The sequence below is a fragment of the Crinia signifera genome, chromosome 1 (genome assembly GCF_055691185.1).
Source record: "Crinia signifera chromosome 1, ASM5569118v1, whole genome shotgun sequence".
Classification (NCBI taxonomy): domain Eukaryota; kingdom Metazoa; phylum Chordata; class Amphibia; order Anura; family Myobatrachidae; genus Crinia; species Crinia signifera.
The window spans coordinates 275738794-275763241 of record NC_139217.1 but is presented as its reverse complement, the minus strand read 5'-3'; the positions used below and the strand labels follow the sequence as shown (position 1 = coordinate 275763241).

The window sequence follows — 24448 nt, the reverse complement described above, 5'->3', positions numbered from 1 at the left end:
GTTTTGTTTATGTGCAGGGTAAATTCTGCCTGCTTTTATTTATATTAAATATGATAATTGAAAGTAAAAAAAAAAACATACAATCATTGCGTTACTTCTCAGTAAGATATTGATTATTTTATTGAATGTGTCTTACTATTGTTCAGCAATTTGCTTTAGTTGTGGTATAATGTCAGCCACTAAAATTGGCATTTCTTGTTTTTCAGAGGTGTCCCTGCAGTGGTGGATTTTGCAGCCATGCGAGATGCAGTCCAGCGGTTGGGAGGTGACCCAGAAAAAATAAATCCTGTTTGTCCTGTAGATTTGGTGATAGATCACTCTATCCAAGTGGATTTTAACAGGAGGTGAGACTGTTCCATAATCCAATCCTACACAAGTATAGATTATGAGCGGTATTCAATGCCATGATGGTGAGCTATCGGCACATAGAAATGGTGATCGCTCACCGTTGGGTTATTCAACTAATCGGTTCACTCGCCACTTGCATCCTCGCCTGTTGCCGAGGTGGAAACGCAATCTCTAAATTTGCAGCGAACCTCGCCATTTAGGGGAACCCGGTGAGGATTCAGCTCTTACATTGAATAAAACGAGGAGGTTTGATGGAGGATGGCTTATTTTCGGTGAGGAAAAGCCATCCTTGCCGTACAAACTGCCTCACCGGCGGCATTGAATACCGCTCTATGTAACTGCTTTTTACTGCATCTAATAGACTCAACTATGCAAGTGAACGGTGTGGTGTTTATAATCCATATTATCTGAATCCTTACCCAGTTATGTTTATTGTGTTCTGAATTATCAATATGAACCACTTAATGAAACAGAAAAAAAGTGTAATAACAATTAGTCTTTCACTTTTATACAGTATAGGTTTAGACTGTGTAAGATGTGAGGGTTGACTTCTAAAGTCCAAAAACTAAGTGGTTTATTTATTAAGATGACAGTTCTATTGGAGATTGGATGCTGCTATGGGCAACCAATCTGATTCGATCTTCTAGACCAGGGGTGGCCAAAGCTGTCCTCAAGATCTACCAACGGTGCATGTTTTCCAGGCAACCTGTGGATCTATAGTAGGAATGAATGCAGCAGGTTTGAAATTTTGACCTTTAGTATTGACTACAGCTGTGCACCAGCTAGCTGATCTGGAAAACATGGACCGTTGGTAGATTTCGAGGACCGGTTTGGCCTCCCCTATTCTAGACGGTGCTAAATAAGTAGAATCTATTTGCTATGGCAGGGGTTCCCAATCTTTTTTGAATCACGGCACCCTAGAGTATCAGAATTTTTTCACGGCACCCCTAAGCCAAAAATAAAATAATTAGACTGGGTTTATATGCGATTCTTAAGGTCAGTTATGTGGTAAAGGATAGGATTTGCTTCTGTTTGTACACATTTTATGATTGGCAGCCACCAGCACTGGTTTTGCTCTTAAATAATGAACCATTAATAATTTGAGTTGGTCCTGGACCACCAACTCAGGGCACCCCTGCAGGTGTCCCGAGGCACCCCAGGGAGCCACGGCACACAGTTTGGGAACCACTGTGCTCCTCTCTTGGCCTATCTCAGTGGACTACCTCTCCCACCCACATCCAAGGACACTCCCTCGATCTCGTCTTCTCTCGCTCTTGTTCCCTTACTGACTACACTATCTCGGCTTTTCCTCTTTCTGACCATCACCTCATCTCCTTCTCCCTCACTGCTTCCCCCTCTCCCACTCCCCCTCCCAAGCGCATTGTCTCACGGCATAACATCAACACACTTGATCTTGCTGCCTTCTCAAACACGCTGTGTCCTCTTCTCGCCCCAATCACCGCCATGTCCTGCCCGAACCTCGCCGCCTCCCTCTATAATGACACCCTATCTTCGGCATTGGACTCTGCCTGCCCTCCATCCTCTATCCCCCTTCGATGCTCCAACCCCCAACCGTGGCACTCGCCTATCACCCGATTCCTTAAAAAGTGCTCTCGCACTGCTGAGCGCTTCTGGAAGAAATCACGCTCCCTCGCGGATTATCTCCATTTCAAATTCATTCTTTCCTCCTTCAGCTCTGCCCTTGCTCTGGCCAAGGAATCCTACTTTAAGTCCCTCATCCTTTCCCAATCATCCAATCCCCGCAGGCTCTTCGCCACCTTCAACTCCTTGCTCTCCCCCCCTCCTCCAGCTCTTCCGTCCTCCATCGTAGCCGCTGATTTTGCTACCTACTTTTCAACCAAAATCTCCTCTCTCAGGAATGCCATCACTGCTGCCATGACCTCACCCTCTCCCTCCTCCCCTCCTACATCCCCACTCCCCTCCTTCCAACCCCTGTCCTCATTTTACCCCACCACTGCTGCTGGAGTCCACTCTATCCTTCAATCCGCTTCTCCCTCCACCTGCCCGCTCGATCCTATCCCCTCCAATATTATCCGTCGTCTCAGTCCGTCAGTCTGCTCTCACCTGGCTCACCTCTTTCCCTATCCTCTGGGATCTTCCCTTCCTCCTTCAAACACGCTCTTGTCTCCCCAATTCTCAAAAAAACAAATCTGGACCCCAACTCTCCGTCCAACTACAGGCCCATCTCCCTCCTCCCTTTTGCCTCCAAGCTCCTAGAACGTCTGACCTATAATCGTCTCCTAAGCCACCTTACTGCTAACTCCATTCTTGACCCCCTCCAATCCGGGTTCCGCCCTTTACATTCCACTGAAACTGCCCTGACCAAAGTCACTAACGATCTAATATCGGCTCAATCCAAAGGCCTCTTCTCTATCCTCATCCAGCTTGATCTGTCGGCTGCCTTTGACACTGTTGACCACCCTCTCCTGCTCAACACCCTCCGCTCCTTTGGCATCGCTGGCACGGTATTCTCCTGGTTCACCTCATACCTCTCCGATCGCTCCTTCTCCGTCTCCACTCCGAGCTCCTCCTCTCCTACTACCCCGCAGCCAGTCGGTGTTCCCCAAGGGTCTGTCCTTGGCCCTCTTCTCTCTCTACACCACCTCTCTGGGCACCCTCATCAGCTCCTATGGTTTTCATTACCACCTTTATGCTGATGATATCCTAATCTATCTCTCTTCCCCCGACCTATCCCCATCACTCCTGTCCAAGGTCTCCGAATGCCTCACGGCCATCTCAGCCTGGATGACCCAACACTTCCTGAAGCTAAACATGGCTAAAACTGAACTTCTAATCTTCCATCCCCCGAACATCCCATCTTCTCCCACTATCTCCATCAGTATTGGTGAAACCGAGATCACCTCCACCGACCAAACGCGCTGCCTCGGTGTTATCATTGACTCCTCCCTCTCTTTCACCCCCCACATTCGTGCTCTCTCACAGTCTTGCCGCTTTCACCTACGCAACATCTCACGCATCAGACCATTCCTCTCCACTGACGCGACCAAAATTCTCATTCACTCTCTTGTCATCTCCCGCCTTGACTACTGCAACATCCTTCTCTCTGGGCTACCTCTCACCCGCCTCGCACCTCTCCAATCCATTCTTAACGCTGCTGCTAGGCTCATCTTCCTCTCCCGCCGCTCTACCTCCGCCTCCCCCCTCTGTCTATCTCTTCACTGGCTCCCCATTCCTTTCCGAGTTCTCTTTAAACTCCTCACCACCACCTACAAGGCTCTCTCCTCCTCCACCGCTCCTTACCTCTCTTCACTGATCTCTATCCACACTCCCTCCCGTCCTCTTCGCTCCATCACTGACCGCCGACTGACCTCTCACCTAATCACCTCCTCCCACTCCCGTGTCCAAGACTTCTCTCGCGCTGCCCCCCTGCACTGGAACAACCTCCCGCCACCCATCAGGATTTCTGATTCCCTTACCTCCTTCAAGCGCTCCCTTAAAACCCACTTTTTTCGACTAGCCTATCCCTCCTCCTAACCTCTTTTGATCCTCCTATCCTGCCTCCGTTCCCCTCCGTTCCTACTTATCCTATTGTTTTTCGTTCGTCCACCCACCTATTTTTAGTATGTTAACTCTTATGAGTAGGGCCCTCCTTCCTCACGTACTCACCCTACCTCTTTACCTCACCTGTGCTCCTGTCCTGTTCTTCCCTTCCTCTACTTCATCTTCAGTCTCCTCGACAATTTTGACACTTACTTCTGAACTGATGCTGATTTTAGTTCTACCAGCTATACCCCTATTTATACTGTATTTTTCAACACACCCTGTACGTTACCTCGTAATTTTTTTGTTTGCTATGTACGGCGCTGCGGACACTTTGCGGCGCCTTATAAATAAATGTACTACTACTACTACTATGGGCAACATCCCATCTTCAATAGAACTCCCATCTTGGTAAATAAACCCCTAAATCTATTGCTTTTTACTCTATGCTTTTCGTTTTCCAGTACTGCTAAAGCCAGAGAAATTATTTACCCTACATCTCTGTGTGGGGGAAAAAAGGTAAAAATCAGAGCAATGGCAAAATAAATGGAGTCGTCTTATCACCGGTTGCTGAGTTATAATTATGAGTGTTCTTTGTTGTTGCGCAATTATAAGTGTGAACCGCTACAGTAACGTACCCCTCCACTTACAATACAATAATTAACCATCTCTTCAGTAGTCTAGCCATGCATTTGCATTTCAAATATCCTATATGTTTTAGAGAGGACAGTTTACAAAAGAATCAGGAGTTGGAGTTTGAAAGGAACAAAGAGCGATTTGAGTTTCTGAAGGTTAGTACTTAAAATGTAAATGTTAATGGTATCAAGTGTAAACCCCCATATACACACTAGGCAATATTGTGAACAATATCACTCAGAAAGGGTTTGTAATGAATTACCCTTTACACTTCATTTACAAAAATGTGGTAATTTAACAATACACAAAAAATAGGTACCCCACTTATTTTACAATTGAAGCTGTACAATTTTATTTGTAAAACACCCCCATCCCACTTCATTTTGAAAGGGGCAGTGGGGAAAATTTACTAAGATGGTAATTAGACTTAACCATGTGATGTTGCTATGGGCAACCAATCAGATCCTGTCTATCTTCTAGAGGGTGATAAATAAGTGGATTCTGATTGGTTGCCCATAGCAACATCACATTTGAAGTCTAATTCCCATCTTAGAAAATTTCCTCCTGTGTCTCTTATTAATTTGGAAGCAGGGTAGTAGAGTTCTAACGGAAGTTCACAGAAATTCTTGTCTGCTGAATTAGGCAGTGGTGCCGTGATTTGGTTCATATGAGACCATCACTGGCACTTTTTATCAGTCATTTTATTGCATAAAATTTTCAAGTGAAAAATGTATTAATTTTTTTTTATTATTATTCCAGTGGGGTTCCCAGGCGTTTCAGAATATGAGGATCATTCCGCCAGGCTCCGGCATCATTCATCAAGTTAACCTGGAGTATTTGGCTAGAGTAGTTTTTTTCCAGGATGGGTTCTACTATCCTGATAGCCTTGTCGGGACAGACTCGCACACCACAATGATTGATGGTCTTGGAGTCCTTGGTTGGGGTAAGCTTAGACTCTACATTACTTGTAAATGCATGGGATGCCATGAGCTATCTGGGAAAATATGCAACCTTATAACTCCAATAACTTACTGGAATAGCTTATTACCATTGTTGGGAACACTGCAAATCAGTTTCCTCTGAACTGCCCATTTTTTATTTTATGCATCATAAAATCCTTACTTCAATGTTTTCAAGTTATTTTTGATATTTCATGTAGTCTTTAATGGTTTCATCAGGTGTCGGTGGCATTGAAGCTGAGGCAGTTATGCTTGGGCAGCCAATCAGCATGGTGCTTCCAGAAGTAATTGGATATAAACTGACTGGGAACCCTCACCATTTAGTGACGTCTACAGACATTGTGCTCACAGTTACTAAGGTATGTTTGTGGCCCTTGCTTAGTTCACAAGCTTGAGTCATCATTAAAGTTGTTTAGAGCCGTATAATATTCAAATTTCTCAATCCATTTGATAAAAACTGACAGTGAGTATATAGGTTGTGTATTAGGATGATCGCACTCCAAGTAGCTTGCATATATTTTTATTATAGTGTATAAACGACTAATATTATTTTACCCCCTTATTGGTGGATTATTTCCTTTCTATTATAATATAACTAGTTTATGCTTATGCAATTCTCAAAAGTTTTGTAAAGTGAATATGTTTTTCATTAAATGGAATCTTAAAGGCTTTTAACCCCTTTGGTGGAAAGGACGGAATTTCTCAGGCTGAGCTGCACTGCGGGAACAGACTCTCCCGAGAAATATCTGGGCATTCCACTGTAAAGAAAGGGTGCGGCAGTGGTGATCCACTGGTGCACCACCATGCCTTATGCCACTGATCCTCCCCGTCGCCGCTTGGTGAGGTTTGGCCATTCGTGCCGAGTGCTCCTGAGCCCCGACCTAAAGCTGGGTGAAGGGTACAAGTAGGAAACAAATAGGAAGTACTGTAGGGCCAAACTTCATGGTAGTGGTTGGAAGGTAACTTTAAAAGTGCGTCATCAAAAGTTGTTGTGGTGAAACGAGTTTTGAGGAAAACATTTGCAGCTTTGGAGGATTAGGAGTGGAGAGTTTGATAGAGCGAGGGAGATCATAATAAAGATAGGAAGCAGTGCAGGATGTGGGCCACCTATCGCTGTAGGGTTTGCATATGGAAGAGAAGAGAGCTTAATACGTTTACGGATGTTTAAAGTCTCATTGTAACCAAGTTTGTAATTTTTTTTTTTTCTCCTCTTTCAAAAATCCTTTGCAACATGTCACCACCTTTTTTCTATAGTTCATTTGAGCAAAAGTTACATTTTAACACACAAGCTAAAATTAATAGCAAGTGGAGATTCAGTATATTACTGCTACTACAGTGACAGAAAATTCTATACCTAGCATTTTTTCTTTATTTATATTGCTTCAATATCCTACCCACATGCTACCCTTTTTTCATATCCCCAGAGCATTAAGGCTTGTGTACTTGTGTTTGAGACTGTGGGCAAAATAATGAGTTGCACGCCAATGTTCACGTAGTTCAGCTGTTTATTTATTTCTTCTTGCTACTGCATGTGTGTGGAAATCCTTAAATTGGTACGGGGCACGGATTACACTGATTTGATGCACAAATGTGCAGTGGCGATTGAGGCTCACTGTAGCAGGTGTCTGGAAAGTGATGGAATGTAGAGAAGTTGCAGCCGATTAACCTTTGAACCACAGGATCACATGCAAAATATAGCAAGCAGTCTTTTTGCATGCAATCCCATTCCCATCTGCCGGGAGGTTGGATCTCCGACTGATCCGTTGCGCATGCTGAATTCGGGCGGTCGTTATGCGAAGGGATGTTTTATGCGAACATCCATTCGAATGCCTGCGGGAACCGCCCCCATTATTCAATGGTCACCGACCATCGAATGATGTGGAAAGCGCTCGCCCCCATGCATGAGTGGTCAAGACCACTCATACATATGAGTGATTTAGGGATATGGGCTGGCAGTAGACAACTGGTTAAGTCAGCTGTCTGCCCCTCCACGCACGTCATGACCGCATTGCCATATGCACGCCCTGCGTTTTCATGGGTACACCCATGAAAACGCAGGGCGTGCACATATGGTAAAGACCCTGATCAAGACGCCATGCTCCTCTCCACCCTCGGCAAGTCCACTGCATACAGACCTGCACAGAAATTGTTCTGCGCATGCATATATGCAAAACATCGGTCCAAGCGAATCGATCCGAATAAGGGCAAACACCTGTGATTTGGCCACTTTTTAACTGCTTTTGCAACCTGATCCGTCAGAATCAGGTGAAAAGGGGCCAGATTGGACAAGTGTATGGCCAGCTTTAGTGCAAGCCTAGAGATGGTCCATCTTATGTGTTGCAGATGTGGAGTGACTGCATCTTCTCTGTGGCCAGTGCAAGTGTACATGATGCATCTGCAGACTCCCCAGTAAGTAATCTAGTGTTTGTGAACACGGACAGAAGGCATCTTTGTCCTTACAGGTTCGCACACACAGATGTACACCAGGGAAGCATCTGCATAAAGTCTCTGACTGGCAAACACCAAGAGACTTGCACATGAACACTGTTGCTTTCATCTCCGGATCGGCCCCTATATAAGATATAAGAAGTAATATATTGCAAATGAATTACAGATTTTTTTTTAATTATTAAGAGGTATTACAAAAGTTTAATGAGATTTTGCTTTGGTGTTTTGTATAGCGATGGTGTGCTTATTTGTGCCATATGTACATCTAACTGTTGTAAATAATGTTTTATTTAGCACTTCACATAAATGTATCATGATTTTATATATTGCAGCACCTCCGTCAAGTTGGTGTTGTGGGAAAATTTGTGGAATTCTTTGGCCCTGGTGTCGCACAACTCTCTATTGCGGATAGGGCTACTATAGCCAACATGTGTCCTGAGTATGGAGCTACGGCAGCCTTTTTCCCTGTTGATGTGGTCAGCGTGCAATATCTGCATCAAACAGGTATGAGTGTCCCCCACATATGTAAAATAGATTGGGATGGGAAATCGGGTGAAAAGTGGCCAAATTGCATGTGTTTTACATCCAATGTGCGCATCAGGTCAGACATTTTGTCACATCCGATTTCCCATGCACTCTCCCTGCATCTCACCAGGAGTACTTTTACATGCGATAAATCGCATACAAAATGTCATCAATCGAGTGCCAAATCGGATGCCAGCACTGCCGGGGAAGTTCAAAAGAAATTGTGTCCCACTTGTGCGTTAGACCAGTGTATGGGGGGCCCACAAAGAAGTAGATGTGAGCAGCTTTATTTAGTGTACCAGCACAAGTCACAATGGATGCCAAGTAGCAGAAACTGATGTTTGGCACCATGCCACATCCTAGTGAATAACTGCCTTGTGTTCCCCAGTGTGGACTCAGCCATGCATCTACTAAGCTTTAAATATATATTTTTACATTTTGTAAATTCCTGGTACTAAATAACTAAATATTCTCTGGCTATTTATCCCCTGCCTCATAGTATTGATGTGCTGCAATATAAGAAACTACATTCATGCTTATGGCTGTAGCCATTGTAGAGCCTTTCTCTAATGCAACCATAATATTTTAACTAGATAAAGACCGGGCACCTTGCATGAATATACAGAGCAATGTGAGGGAAAAGCTATATACTAAAGATGCTGGTGTAAGCAAAATTATTAATATGTGAGGCTTACTGGATTCAACGCCTGGGAACTCTTTCACCGGGTGGCTTGAATGAATTTTCTGGCTTACATTGTTTTCTGTAATACCGTTCTCTGATGTTTTGATTTTATTGTAATTTTCTTTGTGGTATGATGATGTGATCTCTAATGATTAGTTACTATTTTTGATCTATTATGTAACATTCACTACTGTAGTGAGCTATAATATGTGCTATTTTCTCTAGTTTAAATATTGATCATGTTTTGCTTAATATAGCTGTACCTTGTGTATGTTTTTGTTTTTAATGTTTGACGGGTTGCTTAGTTAACGGGCGGCACAATGAAGTGCGTGCTTGATGACTCATTGCCAGATGCGTTGCCCTGGAGTCTGGCTGATAGCGTACATACATGGCGCCATCATGTGCGACACGCGGCCGGCATCTGGTTTCACTTGGGCTTGTTATGTATATAAATGCTTCACTGTGTGTATTTTTCTTTGTGTTCTGAAGAAGAGGCTTCGAAACGTTAATTGCTGTCTTTGAGATGTCTCAGCACTTACACCCCGTGTGCAGCTTGGGCCGGTGTTCGCAGCACCCCTAGGGGATAAACAACAATATTGAACACGGCGCTCTTAGTACAATGATAGACCACAAGAACAGAAGCTGGTATATCAACGTTTCAATCAACAGATTGTCAATCGTTGATTGAAACGTTGATATACCAGATCTGTTCTTTTGGTCTTTCCTTGTGCTACAAGTGCCGCATTCAATATCGTTATAATATAATTATTTTTTTTGAGGGCATTCTCCCTTTCTGGCATAATTTCCTAGACCTACCACATTCAGTGGGAGTGGGTCTAGCAGCCTTTGATGTCATTAACTAGGAATTACTCAGATGCACAAGAATTTTTATTTATTTTTTTTCTTCCTGGGTGGGCTAAGCTTTCCCACCGTAACTCTGTTCTGCCTGTGCCAGGAGAGAGATTCCTGGTAAATTTATATGCCGCCTTATTTTCTGACACAGGGACCAAACAAATAACACTATCATTGGATTTTATCTGCTTTAAGCAGTTCTGTGGTGTGTGTGTGTGTTTTTTTTTTTTACCTGTCTGATGAGCTTAGCGCTAAGCAGAAGGGATATTCATGCAGAACAACCCATTTGATCCCACTGTCTTGTCTCCCCCCAGTATTTTGATGTCTCTACTTGCTTCTCTTTTCTGCACAGTATTTATTAAGTTATTTAGTGCCAGCTTTATTTTGTTAGGTGCATGATTGGCTGCCCCATTTCTACGGCTTGTACCATCTCCGTTTTGGCCTGAATAGTGGACATTATTGGTGTTTTCACCTCTCAGATGGGTTGTGGCTACAGCTGCCAACTTAAATCTTGTCACGTGTCCATGGCAGAAGGTTGATAATGCATTTACATCAAGGACGCTATTTGATAAACCTAGATACAGCCAAATTATGTTACCGTCCTAAAGTAGCTGGGTAGCCACAGGAGATGAATTGAGGTAGATCATATAAGCAGGAAAGATGAAGAGGTCAAGCCCCCAGCGTCCCCCCCCCCCCCCCCCTCCATACAGTGAGTGGACAAACTAATATTGCAGCTGTCTTTTCAACATGATCTTCCATCCTAGCTTCTCTTTTAATACGTTTTTGCCTTAATGGAGTGCCTCTTTCCTAAGTACCTCCTGCATGGGAGAGGCAGACATATATTAAAAAGTGTAGTGACATTCGTCTTAATTAAATATCCATATAAAAATTAATCCGACAAGAATTTTGCAGTCACGCTTTCCTCCTGCATAGAAAAAAAAATGCATTTCTGCCTTTGGGGGTTATCCATGTGCAAATGTTTAACTTTCAGCTGGATTTGTTCCAAACTCTAAATGACAATGTTGAGTCATCTTAAATTGAACTCGTGCTAGTAGGAAGAATTGACACCATGTCACATGAAAGTTGTGCATTCTCTAATGTAATATAGAGATATTTCAGCCACTGTATCGGTATAATCCATTATTATAAATAATTGTGAGGACCAAGTAAATATTTGTATCATTATTACAGGCCGTGATGAAGATAAAGTGAAATACATTGAGAAGTACTTGCAGGCTACTGGACTGTTCAGGGACTTCAGTAACACAGACCAAGACCCAGATTTCACCCAGGTAAAACAATAACCATTTGCTTTGTAACATTTTCCCCGTATAAGCATTTTATGGCACTAATGTGTACTTTGTACCACTAAAAAAGAAAAACATTGTACAAAGCTAATTACCATGAAACTATGGAAACCTATGATTTGTAGTAGTTCTGTTGTGTCTCTAAGGCAGTGGTTCCCAAACTGTGTGCCTAGGCATTATACTGGTGATCCAGGACCAATTAAAATTCTGTTCCCTACAGTAGGGAACAGCACACCCTATACCTAATAGAACAATTTCTCCTGGGGTCTTTAATCCCTGATTCTTACAGGGTGAAACCAATTTACAAGGTTGTGCGAACACTCACTACACTCCTCACGGAGTAGAACCCTATGTGACCAATTCAAATTTTGTATGGTCAATGTAATAGGTAAAACAAGTGCCTGTGGCTGCCAATCGTACAATATTTGGATAAACACGAAGGGTGACCTATACACAGTTTTACTTTTATTTATTTTTGATAAATGTCTATATAAGAAACTTTTGGTCTTGGGGTGCCATGAAAAAATTTCTGTTACTCTAGCGTGCAGTGTTTCAAAAAAGTTTGGGAACCACTGGTCTATGGTATAAAGACCACATTGTAGTGTGCTGATGGAGTGTTGTGGACAAGTCTTGCAATTGTTAGCACTGCACATGCACTATAACTGAGCAAACTGATCTACGAGGGAATCCATTGTTTGCATTTAAGTCACATCACCTGCTAAATGGGGTGTTAAGGACGCTACACACGGGGAGATGTTGCTGAGCGATCTGTCAGCGCCACTGTTCTCTGGTGAGAAACTGAATTTATCCAGCATTCTGGATCTTAATCGCCCCTACACACAGAGCGATGTAGGGCCATTTTCTAAGCAGTCTAGTGAGATTGTTAGGAAATTGCCACATAACAGAGTGGTAAGGAATGTGTTGGCAGAATTGCAGGACGTGTAAAGTTGTGTGTACACAGAGATCTGTCTGATTTCAGATCTGGGAGACTGATCACTTGCACAAGACATAGGGCTAGTTGGAGTGAATGACATAATGACAGACAGTGTATAGGCATGCAGCTCTACATTCTGAATATCAGCATTTTGTTTAGCAATTCCGGCTGACTTGTGGGCATTTTTGATTTGTTAACCAAATTTAGTCATATTACTATTGCTAAAATTTTTCTTTTATACTTACTGGTTAATTTGATAATTGTTTTAATGTGATATAAGGTACATGTGATGAATTGGGTATTTGTACTGAGCACTATTTGTCAGCATAGGTGGTGGAGATGGACCTCAGCACTGTGGTGCCATGTTGTAGTGGACCGAAGAGGCCTCAGGACAAAGTAGCAGTTTCTGACATGAAAATAGACTTTGAGCATTCCCTTGGAGCAAAGGTGAGAGTGTTCTAGCTGATTTACAGTCCATTCAGCATTATTTGAATAATTACTTTATGCATTATCTCTTGGAAAGTAAAAATAAAATCTATGTTTAGTTAGTTCCTACCTCCAATTACTCCCCACCTGCTTATTTATACATCTAGACTAAAAAGGCACCACTACGAGTCTGTCTTGTGGTTCTATCTGGTATGAATTTAGGTCACCAACAAGCACTGAAGATGCTGAGTTTTAACTGAAATTAATAATTAATTATACATATGTTCAATGTATTTTTAGAGACCATTTTGAATAGGCAAATGTAGGGGTGGAAAAAGTGTCCCATGGCCGTAGGTGGGCCTCTTGGCAGCAGGGTCCAGTCTGATGGACCCTTCCACATCATCCATGTGACCTAGGACATACAACCAGCAGCTGCCAAGCTCCAGGCTTCCCCTCCTCCACAACCACTTCCATACACTTCTAATTGTACAGTACTTAAATAGACTTGACTAGCATAGCGTACTTCAAATGCAGTATACCCTGTTTGCGGCATCGTTCTCAAAACCCATCAAGTGGCCCATGAGCTAAAACACATTATAAAATACTTTCTCTGTTACAGCAAGGGTTTAAAGGCTTCCAGATTCCTCAAGGTCACCATAATGACATTGTGAAATTCTCCTACAATGACGCTGATTATGAGCTCTTGCATGGCTCTGTGGTTATAGCTGCTATCACTAGTTGTACCAACACCAGTAACCCTTCTGTTATGCTGGGAGCAGGTGAGTACAGCAGTCCCTTGTCCTGTGAACATAAATCTATGTATGGCTATCTGCTGCTATGGTCAGAAACCAGATTTCTAAGCTTGCCTAAATGTAAACATTGTTTATTGTATGTTTTTATATTTCACTGAAGGGTTATAACTTATTGTAGTTTAATATCGATCTATAGTTCAGGAAATAGATTCCCACAGTTCAGATTTTGAAATCATCCAGCAATCGCTATTGTTATTGAAAAGCATTTGTCAATCCATTGTTTTTTTGTTTAATTTTTTTGTTCATACTGTATATGGTAGATGGTCATACATCTGAGATATATCTCTGTACCACTTTTAAAATCTATTTATTTCATTCCAAAGGGCTATTAGCCAAAAATGCTGTAGAAGCTGGATTGACCGTGAAACCTTATATCAAGACAAGCCTATCTCCTGGCAGTGGTGTAGTGACTTACTACCTCAGGGATAGCGGTGTTATGCCTTACCTTTCAAAGCTTGGGTGAGTACATGGATCATTAAGGGGGAGATTCTCTAAACTAAAAATGCGGTAAAAACTCAGTTTATCAGGGTTTTTACTGCATTTTGGGATGCTCTAAGCATACCCGCCGGGTTTCCTGCCTATGGGCTTCTACCGCGACCCACCCGCCGCCCTGCACCGACTCCCCCCCTGACCTGTGTCCGGTATGCGGTAGCCGACGGTGAGGGGGCACGGATGTTAGAGCATCCCCCCCCCCCTTAACCCTTTAAATGCCAACGTTGCTGTGAGATGCAAAATATCCGCTAGAAATGCCAGCCTCGCTCACAGCAACTGGTTGTTTTTTGTTTTGTTTTCTGACACAATATTTAACTAAACTTCAATTAATTGATCATTTGCCTGCAGTAACTAAAGTGACTCGTATTCCTCGACTACAGCCCTTTAGCGGATATTTTGCACATCTCACAGCAATGTTGGCACCAACACAGCCTACAGTATGAACCTATATTTGTGAATTAGTATCATGGCCATTTGATCGTGACTTTAACATGGAATAGCTGTCAGGGGAGGAAAATCGAATAACCTTTCTAGATCACAACCTGGTTGGAATGACGTTGGGGATGTGGAGTCAAATGTGCTGTATACAGGATAACAAAAGTATTTGATCTTGTCTAATGTTTATTACTACAAGGTTCAGATTATGTAACACTTGTTTGGGGAAGAAAATTGTACATCTGTGACCATCGTGATTTAGCTTCTAAAGTTGTATGTTCATGTGTGCAGCATTCATTGGTTTGTATTATTTTGTTTTTTTTTCAGCTTTGATGTTGTAGGATATGGTTGTATGACTTGTATTGGGAACAGTGGTCCCTTGCCTGAAAGCGTTGTGGATGCCATTACTCAGGTAGAGTATGGTATTGATTTTGAGATGTGTATATACAGTATACTGTTTAGTACAGTTTTCCACTAAACAATCTGGCTCTTAAAAGGAATCGGTCTTAAGTCATTAGATCCTGCTTTATGAATTATTTTTTTAAATGAAAATTGTGCAAATGAAACCAAAGTAGGAGTAATAGAAGCACAGAGTCATCACAACACATGCACAATGCCATGAGCAGTCCCAACTAGGAAATATTAGATGGAAGTGGCCAAACAGCATTTCAGTGCAGAAGAGTAGGATAGACCAATACAGACAGGACAAGTAACTGCAAGAAATATGATCCAGTCACATTGTACAAGTTAAAAGTTGGGGAAGATAAAGCAATGCTACTATGACACTAGCATTATTAACAATTGGTACCCAAGCCACACAATCGGCAAGAAGGAACACATTTTTGGTTGGATTGTTCAGTGTCACTTTGCTCGCTCCTGTAGTCGTTGTCAGTATCTTTCGGTTGGTCATGCTGCACTGACAATAACATATGCGGTGCCATGTAAGGTAATGACGAATGGATCCAGGATCGTTCCATTCTACCTTACATTGCTCTGATATATCGTATGGGTACACATCAGCTTAAGGGATTGATACACTAAATCTTAGAGAGAGATACATTACAAGCCAATTAGCTCCTAACTCAGTTTACTCAAATACTGCCTGTAGCATGACTGTTATGCTGGGTACACACTGGCTAAAGTGTCAGCCTAAATATCATGGACCCCAATATGTCTGAACAACCTCATTCACATACCTAGTGCATTTTCCCTACAGCACATCTAATTTCTGACCTATGTGGGGGTATCAAGACATTGGTTCCCCTGGTTTGAGCATCTACCACTATCTGTATCTATGTGGAGGTATATCTGTGCATCGAACTTTAGTAAATTATAAAAAAAAAACAGACAAACTTCGGCTCCTGGTGCAGACAGCAGCGGGTCCCATGAACTGGCTTGGGCCCCGGTGCTCTGCACCGCCAGTAGTTCCAGCCCTGGCGGTGAGCATATAACCCTCCCCAGGAGCATGCAATAACCTGGGTCCGAGGTACGATGTGAAAGGGTTAAGGGGGATCTGGGTATAGGGAAAGTCCATGGCACCAGTAATCAGCACAACACTGTAAGGACGGAAAAACGGTAATATAGGTGGGGAGCTCGCACAGATGCATGCTGCTCATTTCAGCCACACTCCACTTGGATCTACTTTTTAATATCTATTACACTAATTATATTTTAAAGTAAACATCACAAAGTAATTTACATAAAAAAGAAATCCATTTATTTTTGTCATGAAAATGATCCTAAACTAACCATTTCGACAATAAAGAATATCAAATATCTATTTTTAGAGCATTTTTTATTTACATTTTTTTTTGTATGAGTTATAATTCAATTTGTTGATATTTGATTGTCTTCCCCACAGGGAGACCTAGTTGCAGTAGGGGTGTTATCTGGTAACAGAAATTTTGAAGGCCGCGTTCATCCAAACACACGTGCAAACTACTTAGCCTCTCCACCTCTTGTCATTGCTTATGCCATAGCTGGGACCATCAGAATTGACTTTGAGAAGGAACCTTTAGGTAATCCCATTCCCTAAACTCCTATCTATTGGCAGCTTTCAGTGCATTATTCATTTATTTTGTTGGATCTTATTCATTTTTTATTGCATATTTCTTAGTTAGACAGGGGTCAATTCAGTAAGAGTGGGGAAGGGGGATGTAAGTTGCTACTATTGCCAGCATTGGTGCATTGGAGTCAATGATTTTTGTTTACAGCCCTAAATTGATTGTTGTGTTCCAGGTAGTGTGGTTGTCCCCACTGATTGCAAGACTTTTGTAGCACGAATATACAGTATGCTGATGTGGAAATTCCATAAAGATGGTTTTGTGTGTGTGTGTGTGTGTTATATGTGAGAGTAGGTAAACATTAATAAAAGCGGTTATTCTAGTCTACATGTTCGCCGTCCCGCTCGCACCTAGCAGTGCAAGCGTGGGGCAGCAGCTGGGGCGCAGCCCATGGGAACACCCAGCATTTTAAGGGCGTTCCCATGAAACTGCTGGGCATTCCCATGGTAATCGCCTGGTGATGCGCGCGCCTGTTTCTCGCACAGGGTGCTTGCAGAACAGAGACACCATAGAGGTATCTCTGATCTGCGAGCGCTGGAGACATCATTTGATTGTTATCGACCATGGAATGATTTCTCCCCAGCTCTGAATGGATGATTATGCAAACCATCCATTCGCAGCCATGCGGGGGATCGCGGCGTGCGAGGGGGGCGGCCGGCAGCCTTTGGTGGATTCGCAAGGCTGCGAAATTCGCAACCTTGTGATTCAACCAGAATAAGATCCCAAGTGATGGGATTGTAGAGCATGTCTAAAGATTTGCAGGCTGTAGGAAAGTCTGATCAAGTGTGGTAGGATAACCTAAATGTAGGTAGTAGCACAGTAGAAGGCTTTGTAGATAGGAGTGAACCTTGCTCAGGGAGGATGCAAGGTGTAGATCAAAGAGGAAAAGTACATGTATGAAGGCTTGATGTTGAGGGATTTGTAGGTAAAAGGGGAGTCCTTTTGAATTGGAATGGATACTGGCATTGAGGTAAGAGTTTCTAAATTATGCACTTCATCATGCAAAGGGAGATGTGTACGAATCATTTGAGAGCGATGAAGTACCAGTCATCAGCTCCTAACTGCCATGTTAAAGGTTGTGTTTGGGAAAAATGACAGGAGTGGATTGGCTGGTACTTTATCTCTCTCCGAAACTTTAGTATATCTACCACGAAATAAGAGGTAGTCTTTTTTTCTTACTTTTAGTTCTATGCTGCTTAGTAGTCAGGAAATACTTACAACAAAGGATACAATGGTGGAAAAAACAGAGTCTTTGTGAAATGAACACAAGTACCATTTTAGTTGTTTTGTGTTCTATGTACTTCAGCATGTCTTGACATCATAATGTCACTCTGAACAGTTCCCAGAAACTATTTACCTGATAATATCCTCCTTTATCACAATATTTAATAGGTATTAATGCAGATGGTAAACCAGTGTTCCTAAGAGACATATGGCCCACGAGGGATGAAATACAGGCTGTGGAGCGCAAATACGTTATCCCGGGAATGTTTAAGGAGGTGTATGAAAAAATTGAGGTATGAATTATCTTTATCCAATTTTTTTATTTTATTTTTTCCTTTCAACTCTTTAAAATAGTGTGGACATATTCTCCCACAGGGAAGGCAAATTATTACGAAATCAATACTTTCCAAATACAATATTTTTTATTATTCTAATGCAGACCATACACTAGACCAATTTCATCTAACTAGTTGGTTGGATGGAATAAAAGTCTGGTACTGTATGGGAGGAAATGTAAGTTGTTCCCAAAATCTGGAAACGGACAAAAACAGTCACTCAGACAAGTGCCATTCAGGCATAACGGTACTTATGTATTATCTGGGCTGCCGATTTTTTGATTGTATGCCTTAACTTAAGGCATACAATCAAATGCGATGCGATATCGCATCGCATCCGACCATATCGCATGCGATGCGATGCGATGACCCGATTTTTCCATAGGATTCAATGTTAAAATGGACTGAGTCCATTTTAACATGGAATTCAATGGGAAAAAGGGGTCCTTTTCATACCCCTACTATCCAAGTGGGCATGGAGTTGGATATAAACCTGTGGCGAGCGTAGCGAGCCTCCGAGCCCGAAGCGTGGCGAGCGAACGGTATTCTGTGTCCCCTCGCGGGGCTTGCTACGCTCGCTACGCTCGCCACAGGGTTATATCCAACTCCATGCCCACTTGGATAGTAGGGGTATGAAAAGGACCCCTTTTCCCATTGAATTCCATGTTAAAATGGACTCAGTCCATTTTAACATGGAATCCTATGGAAAAATCGGGGCATCGCATCGCATGCGATATGGTCGGATGCGATGCGATGGACCCGATTTCAAAATCGGCAGCCCAGTTAGTACATAAGTACCGGCATAACTATTTTGTCCCAATGACTGTTTTGTAATTTTTCTATTGTTAAATTGGCAGATATTCATCCCAACCAGCCAGATTGGACAGTTTGCCAGATAATTGTAGTGTATGCACAGCTTCAGTTGTATGTTTTGCCCCTAAATTGTGTCTACTTCAAATTATTAGAATGCTGTACAGCTAAACGTGAAATGCAAGTATAGCTTTGTATTCTATACATGACTAACATTCAAAATGCCAGAAAGAAACCATTCAATTTCCTGTTTTACAGAAAGTCAATGAGAGCTGGAATAATTTGAAAGCACCTACTGATCAGTTATACCCCTGGGATCCCAACTCAACCTACATAAAATCTCCACCTTTCTTTGACAACTTGGTATGCACATCCTCTATTCTAATACAAATGTATTCTAAACTTCTTCTTTTAAAAAAAAAATAGAAACTGAAGTGTGACTAGATATGCCTAATAATAAGGTATGCATATGGGTCCTGATTCAGATATGATTGGAGGTACTATACCTTCTACTTACATGGCAGCAGCAGCGATAACCCCTTAATATGGTAATGCAGTAGGGTGTGACTTCTACTGCTACGTTACTGGCACGATATGTATCTGTGGACTCAGCATCAGATCATCTGCGACACATTGGGCCAGCTGTGTCACCCATGGGGAAATGCAAGCCAGCCGCAGCAACTCTACTTCCTTTTAAGAAACAGAGACAGTCCTAATGGGGCAGAATCCCCCACCCCCACTGAGGCTGGTGCAACCCCCAAATGTCATCCGACTTCTAATCCATGACAGTCTGAAGCTGGACTGCAACCTACAACCAGACCTGTACTGCATATGCACATTACGGGTCCAGTGCATGCGCGTAGTACTGAACATGAGCACTTTGTGGGATGCATCGCACCAGCAGTCTGACCTGAATTGGCCCGTTATGCATCTAGTGCTTTGTAGTTTGGCTATGTCCTTGGACCTGGTAGATTGTTTCCTTATCTGCTGCACAATATTCAAAATGTTTTCTTTTTTTTTAATAGACCATGGAACTCGTTCCTCCTAAACCCATCACTGATGCCTTTGTTCTCCTAAACCTGGGTGATTCTGTAACTACCGACCACATTTCTCCTGCTGGGAACATTGCAAGAAACAGTCCAGCAGCTCGCTATTTAACCAGCAGAAAGTAAGTAGTAAATGATCTGTCACTAATAGTCCAAGCACTTTTCTTTTATGTACCTACAACAATTCCCATTATGCCCTTTTGTACTGATGTGAAAATCCCAAGTTATTGCACATGAAAGTGCACCAGCATGGAAACTGCTGTACCCGGGTCCAGTTACCGGGAATCTTTCCTGGGTACCGAGCAGGACTGGAAAATGTTGTACAAATGTAGAATATAAATTGTATTTTCGATTGTATATTCTGTGTATTTTATGTGATACTTTTGCTTCTTTAGTGTGCAAGCCAAAATTGTAAAATATCTTTTTAATAACAAATCAGTCTGTTTAACTATATGGAAAGGCCCATACACACTGGGTGATTTTGAGCTGAAAGTCTCTCAAACTTGGTGTTTTGACCAGCTCAAAGTCGCCCAGTGTGTACGGCCTGGCGATGTGTGCGCCCGCATCATCGCCGGGAGAGCCATTCATCTGTTTCTATTACCAGCAGATGAGCAGCTTTGGACAGCTTTGCATAGCGCTGTGCTATGGAAAGCCGCCCGCCCCCCATTGACATTGCCGGGAAAAGCCGCCCAGTGTGTATGCACTGAGCGGCTTTCCCCCCAGCGATGACCTTTAGGCTTAAAAATTTACACTCTGCCTGCCTTTAGGCTACATACCAACTCAAACCTGAACTCACTTCATGGTCTTTTCTCCTCCCAGCAGCAGGGGACACTGCAGTCTACACGTGTGGGATAGTGTGGGTGCATTGGAGGAGTCGGCACTTTAAGAAATTTGAATACAGCTGGCTCCTCCCCCCGCTATCCCCCAGCAGACTCCAGTCTTAGAAAAAGTGCCCGGAGGAGTCGGACTCCCGGGCTATGTCTTCTAAGGAGACTAGGATTTTTGTTTCCTTTTTATTTATTTTTTATTTATACTTGGACACAGACAGGCTGGGAATGCCTGTCTGCGACGTGGGACCCTGGAGGGACATGGTCGGGCCTGCATGCAGCCTCCCTCCACTGTCCAGCCACCGGAGCCTCCGTTCCGGGGACCCGCCCGCAGCTGCATGCGGTGTGCGTCGCGGGTCCTGGGCTATCTCCCCCGAACTCCAGGGACGCCGGTGACAAGTAAGGGCGCTGTGCGCCAGACAGGGGGCGGCCATTAAGCGCGATGGTCGGTGGCAGAGAGAGAGCTGAGTCGCGGTGGTGACGTCAGCGCACCCTCCAGTATGCCGGCTGTTTGGGGTGGGCTTGGATTTCGCGCCTCAGCGTAAGAGAGGAGGGCGGAGCTTGCTTCTCTCTCTTCTCTCTGAGCTTTTGAGCTGTGAGGTGGCTTTTGCGGTGCTCTCTCTCTCTGCAGTTTGCTGTACAAAACGGGACCTCTGTTACCTGTGCAGCTCAGCGCTCCCCAGCGGACTACAGGGACACTGTAAGTCTTAAGGGGTACATTACACACACAAGAATCGGGGGTTATTAATTGGCTCCTCTTCCCCTGTAACTTGCCAGACTTCAGGGCTACTTTACTGGGTATTTCCCTGCTGTTGGGCTGTATTTTGGGGTGTTTCTTGTGTGACTGGTGTTGTGTGTCTGTCAGTATTGTTACATTTACTGGGCAGGATGGCAGGAAAAGCAACTTCATCTAAGGCTGCTTTGAAGGTTTATTCCTGCAAGAGCTGTAAGCAGCAATACACACAACATGTTAGAGGGTGTTCCCTCTGTGAGATTTGCTATAAGGCTTCTCAAATTACTGCTGCTCCTGCAGCACCTGTGCAGGCAGCTGCTGTTTCCTCAGAGGTGCTGCAATCATTGCTGTCTAATCTGAATGCTGAAATGGCTGCCTCTAGGAAGGATAGAGAGGTGTTTCAGACTCAGCTTTCTAGATTGACCTCGGCAGAGCCTGCTTGGGCTCAATCCTTAATTCAGTCAGTGGACTCTTTAACTCAGTCTATGGCAGGTCCTGCTAAGAGACCTTCGGCTGCTGCTGTAATTAAAAGAAAGGCTATGCCCTCTCTGTTTTTGGCTGATGATTCAGACCATGAGGATTATATTATAGAGGAAGGAGAGGTTCTTCCCCCTGTGGAGGATATCCAACCCTTGGATGTAGGGGAGGATGAATCACAGGGTGTGGAGGGGCTTATTAGAGCTGTTAGGTCCACTCTGAAATTAGAGCAGCCTGAGGTTACTCCCCAGGTGTCCATTTTTGGACGCTCTCAAAGACAGGAGTTGTGTTTTCCGGATTCGGAGGAATTAGACTCTCCTCTCCTCTCTATATGGAAATGTCCGGATAGGAAATTCCAGGTGTCAGCTCGCCTAAGGACACTATATCCTTTCTCTCCTGAATCCAGGGCCAAGTGGGAGACTCCTCCCACTCCGGATATCTCGCTATCCAGGCTATCTAAGCGAGCCACTCTGCTTGTCCCCGGGGTGGCCTCTTTGAAAGAGGCGCAGGATAGGCGTTTAGATTGCTCACTAAAGACCATTTATTCCACGGCAGGGGTCCTTTTGCGTCCTGCTTTGGCCTCTGCTTGGGTGGCCAGGGCTATGGAGCAATGGGCTGCTGAGCTTGTGGCTGGTCTGGAGCAAAATATGCCTGTGGCAGATTTGTTGCCTATGGCGGAAGGCATCAGGGATGCTTCAACTTACATAGGTGAGGCAGCGGCAGACATTTTGACTCTAGGAGCCAGAATTTCTGCGTCAGCTGTGGTGGCCAGACGGTCGGTCTGGTTGAGGTCATGGCAGGCTGAGGCTGAAATTAAAAAAGCCGTTGAAGCCTTGCCGTTCACAGGGGATATGCTTTTCGGGCCAGAGCTCGATAAACTTATCTCCCAGGCCACGGGGGGTAAGTCTACATTCTTACCTACAGCCGCTCCTCCACCTAAGAGGCGGTCCCTCACTCAGTCCTTTCGGTCCTTTCGAGGCTCCTCGGCCTTTAGAGGCAGGCCTAGAGGAGGTTTTACGGCCTTTAGAGGTCGCAGAGGTAGAGGGGCGGGAACAGCAGCGGCCGCTGCTGCCCCAGCACGTCGCCAGGAGCCCAAGGCTTCCGACAAGACCGTGGCATGACGGTCTTCCGGCTCTAGTGGGAGAGTCCAGGGTGGGAGCTCGTCTGTTGTTGTTCCCTCAGGTTTGGAAGACTCACTGCAGGGACGAGTGGGTCTTGCAAATTATTACACAGGGATACAGACTTCAATTTTCAGCGCCACCTCCAGTAAGATTCTTTCCAATGGGCCTTCCAAAGCTGGATCAGACAAGAAAGGCCTTACAGGATTCAGTTCAAAAGCTTTTGGACGCTTCTGTAATCATACCGGTGCCAGAACATCAGAGGGGACAGGGGTTTTACTCCAATGTGTTCGTAGTCCCCAAACCGGACGGCTCCGTAAGGCCTATCCTAAACCTCAAGGATTTAAATCAATACATCTGTTACAACAGGTTAAAGATGGAGTCCATACGGTCCTTGATTGCATCACTGGAACCGGGAGAATATCTTATGTCGCTAGACATAAAGGACGCCTATTTGCACGTCCCTATTTGGGAACCTCACCAGAGGTTTCTAAGGTTCGCAATGCAGGCTTCTCATTTCCAGTTCAGGGCTCTGCCCTTCGGCCTGTCGTCCGCTCCCAGGGTCTTTACCAAGATCATGGCCTGCATGGTGGCGGTACTCAGGTTACAGGGGATAACGATCATCCCGTACCTGGACGATCTCTTGATAAAGGCTTCTTCTCAGGACAAATTGATAGCAGACGCTCTGGCCACATGTTCTTTTCTGGTCCAAAATGGTTGGATCTTGAACTTCGGCAAATCTCAGCTCAATCCAACACAGAGGCTTCAATTTCTGGGCCTTATTCTGGATACGGCGCAGGAGGCGGTATTTCCAATGGACAAGATCGCGGCGCTTGTTCCAATGGACAAGATCGCGGCGCTGCAGTCAAAGGTTCGACAGGTCCTAGCTCCCGGCAGAGTTTCGATCCTGTTGTGCACCAAGATGCTGGGGATGATGGTAGCCTCTTTCGAGGCCATCTCGTACGGCAGATTTCATACCAGAACGTTCCAATGGAACCTACTGTCACAGTGGTCAGGGTCGCATCTACAGATACACGGGAAGATTACCCTGTCAAGAGCAGCTAGTCAGTCACTTCAATGGTGGCTTCACACTCCCAATTTACTCCAGGGCCGGAGTTTCAGTCCATGCAGTTGGACGATACTGACCACCGACGCCAGCCTCAGGGGTTGGGGAGCTTTTGTTCTCAACCAGACTTTTCAGGGGCGGTGGTCGGCCCAGGAGGCAAGTTTTCCGATAAATGTCCTGGAATTAAGAGCAATCAGGTGTGCTTTGGGTCAGGCACACAACTTGCTCAGGGGACATCCGGTAAGAGTCCAGTCGGACAATGCGACTGCGGTCACATACATAAATCGACAGGGAGGAACCAAAAGTCGTGCTGCCATGCGCGAGGTGCGTCCTATCTTGGAATGGGCCGAGGCGTTTGTCCCCCGATTCTC

The 24448-nt window shown here is 44.2% G+C and overlaps 1 protein-coding gene across 3 annotated transcripts in view; it reads left to right on the top strand.

Annotated features, from left to right (window-relative positions):
- The window catches only part of ACO1 (aconitase 1), an 82292-nt gene that overhangs the window by 47685 nt on the left and 10159 nt on the right, over positions 1 to 24448 (top strand). For all 3 annotated transcript variants that reach the window (XM_083184263.1, XM_083184254.1, XM_083184248.1), the window contains 14 exons: positions 207 to 344; positions 4592 to 4661; positions 5266 to 5449; positions 5685 to 5824; positions 8246 to 8417; positions 11164 to 11264; positions 12544 to 12660; positions 13259 to 13418; positions 13775 to 13910; positions 14706 to 14790; positions 16240 to 16396; positions 17834 to 17958; positions 19069 to 19173; positions 19836 to 19978. In XM_083184263.1, the coding sequence (XP_083040389.1) occupies positions 207 to 344; positions 4592 to 4661; positions 5266 to 5449; positions 5685 to 5824; positions 8246 to 8417; positions 11164 to 11264; positions 12544 to 12660; positions 13259 to 13418; positions 13775 to 13910; positions 14706 to 14790; positions 16240 to 16396; positions 17834 to 17958; positions 19069 to 19173; positions 19836 to 19978 (1833 nt within the window). The remainder of the gene's footprint in view (positions 1 to 206; positions 345 to 4591; positions 4662 to 5265; positions 5450 to 5684; positions 5825 to 8245; positions 8418 to 11163; positions 11265 to 12543; positions 12661 to 13258; positions 13419 to 13774; positions 13911 to 14705; positions 14791 to 16239; positions 16397 to 17833; positions 17959 to 19068; positions 19174 to 19835; positions 19979 to 24448) is intronic.